Below are 1,374 nucleotides of genomic sequence, written 5' to 3'. Positions count from 1 at the left end.
TCAACATATAGAATCATGAGCTGCGTGAATGACAACACTCTCTTGAGTCCCAACAACCGGTTGCCCAAACAAATTCATGCACATGTCAACCCTATCGATGGCTATAAATCAATAAAAAACCAGATTACGTCTAACAAACAAATACACAAGATAAAAATATCAAATATTCATAATGAAACACTGAGTTGACCTGTTTACATTTTCCCTTCTGAGTAGTCTTCTTCATCGTGGGTTTGACTCTCTCAATCATTGCTTTTTTCCTAAGGCATAGCAGTCTTCCTTTGCCTCTAACTACAAGGGGACTTAGGACTTTCTTTGAACTCTCAGATGCACTTGCATCGACAGTTGCATCTGTAACATGTTCCAAGGGTCGTTGGGGCAACTTCTTGGTGCAGTAGGTGATGTTCATTGCATATAACTTATCTATCATATCATCAGCATGCTCATCACATGACGCTGCATTTGTGGCAACGTCATAGCATACCTATTCAATTTTTTTTTTGTTAAGTTCAAAACAAAATAAGAATGTCACAATCCGACCATGTAACAAACCACGACTAACAAAATATACGTGAAAATAAGAAAATAGCATACCTTCAATATACGTGAATATCTGCTCACTTCTGGCCTTGCATCAACTGAGTCATAAGTACTACATATGAGAGTGTATTCCTTTTAATGTCCTTTCTCCATCTATCTAATATATACTTTTCTGGCACATTTTTCACTTTGTTAACTCTCATAATGGCTAATGCATGTCTACACAATATCCCTCTCATTTCGAGCAGTGAGCATGAACACTTCACAACAACTTCGGCCTCATTAAAGTACACCGTTTGGGTCACCTCCTTAATGAAATCATCAACTTCTATTTCATCTTCTACATGATACGTTGCAATTATACCATCTTTTTGGTGTAGAGTTGGAAGAACATCAAGCATTCCCACTACTTCTTTTTGAACTTCTCTAAATTTAGAGTTAGTATATATGGCTTGAAATATCTTCTCAAGTGGAAAAATAGAGACAACAGGAATTGTAACGTTGAATGAGTGAAAATCCGCTGCATTTTCGATCTCAATCTTCTTTCTCAACGCATTATCGAATTGATCAACAAACTCTTTTAAGTTTGTCCTAGCATGAACGTACCCGTCAAAGAAAGCATTCATGCTCTCGCTTCGTTGGGTTGTGCTCATTCCAGTCCAAAAAAATTCTTTCAGGAATACCGGTACCAAATAGGTACGCTCAGCGTATAAACTCTGCAATCAAGCATTCTCCTACAAGTTTTATGTTGTAATAATCACTTCCCAACAACTCTCAAACTCCTTTATTTTTTGAGAGTCATACACACACTTAAGCAACTGACTTTTCAATCCA

General features: G+C 37.1%; 1 protein-coding gene across 1 annotated transcript; it reads right to left on the bottom strand.

The window, feature by feature from the left end:
* Window positions 1–1,166, bottom strand: LOC118344235 (protein FAR1-RELATED SEQUENCE 2-like). Its single transcript, XM_035684372.1, has 4 exons — window positions 709–1,166; window positions 595–652; window positions 199–484; window positions 1–101 (listed from the first exon to the last, which is right to left on the bottom strand). The coding sequence occupies exons 1-4, from the start codon at window positions 1,164–1,166 to the stop codon at window positions 1–3; spliced, it is 903 nt and encodes a 300-aa protein (XP_035540265.1).
* Between the last annotated feature and the right edge of the window lie 208 nt (window positions 1,167–1,374).

The sequence above is a fragment of the Juglans regia genome, chromosome 13 (assembly GCF_001411555.2).
Source record: "Juglans regia cultivar Chandler chromosome 13, Walnut 2.0, whole genome shotgun sequence".
NCBI classification, from domain to species: domain Eukaryota; kingdom Viridiplantae; phylum Streptophyta; class Magnoliopsida; order Fagales; family Juglandaceae; genus Juglans; species Juglans regia.
This window is presented reverse-complemented; position numbering and strand designations above follow the sequence as displayed.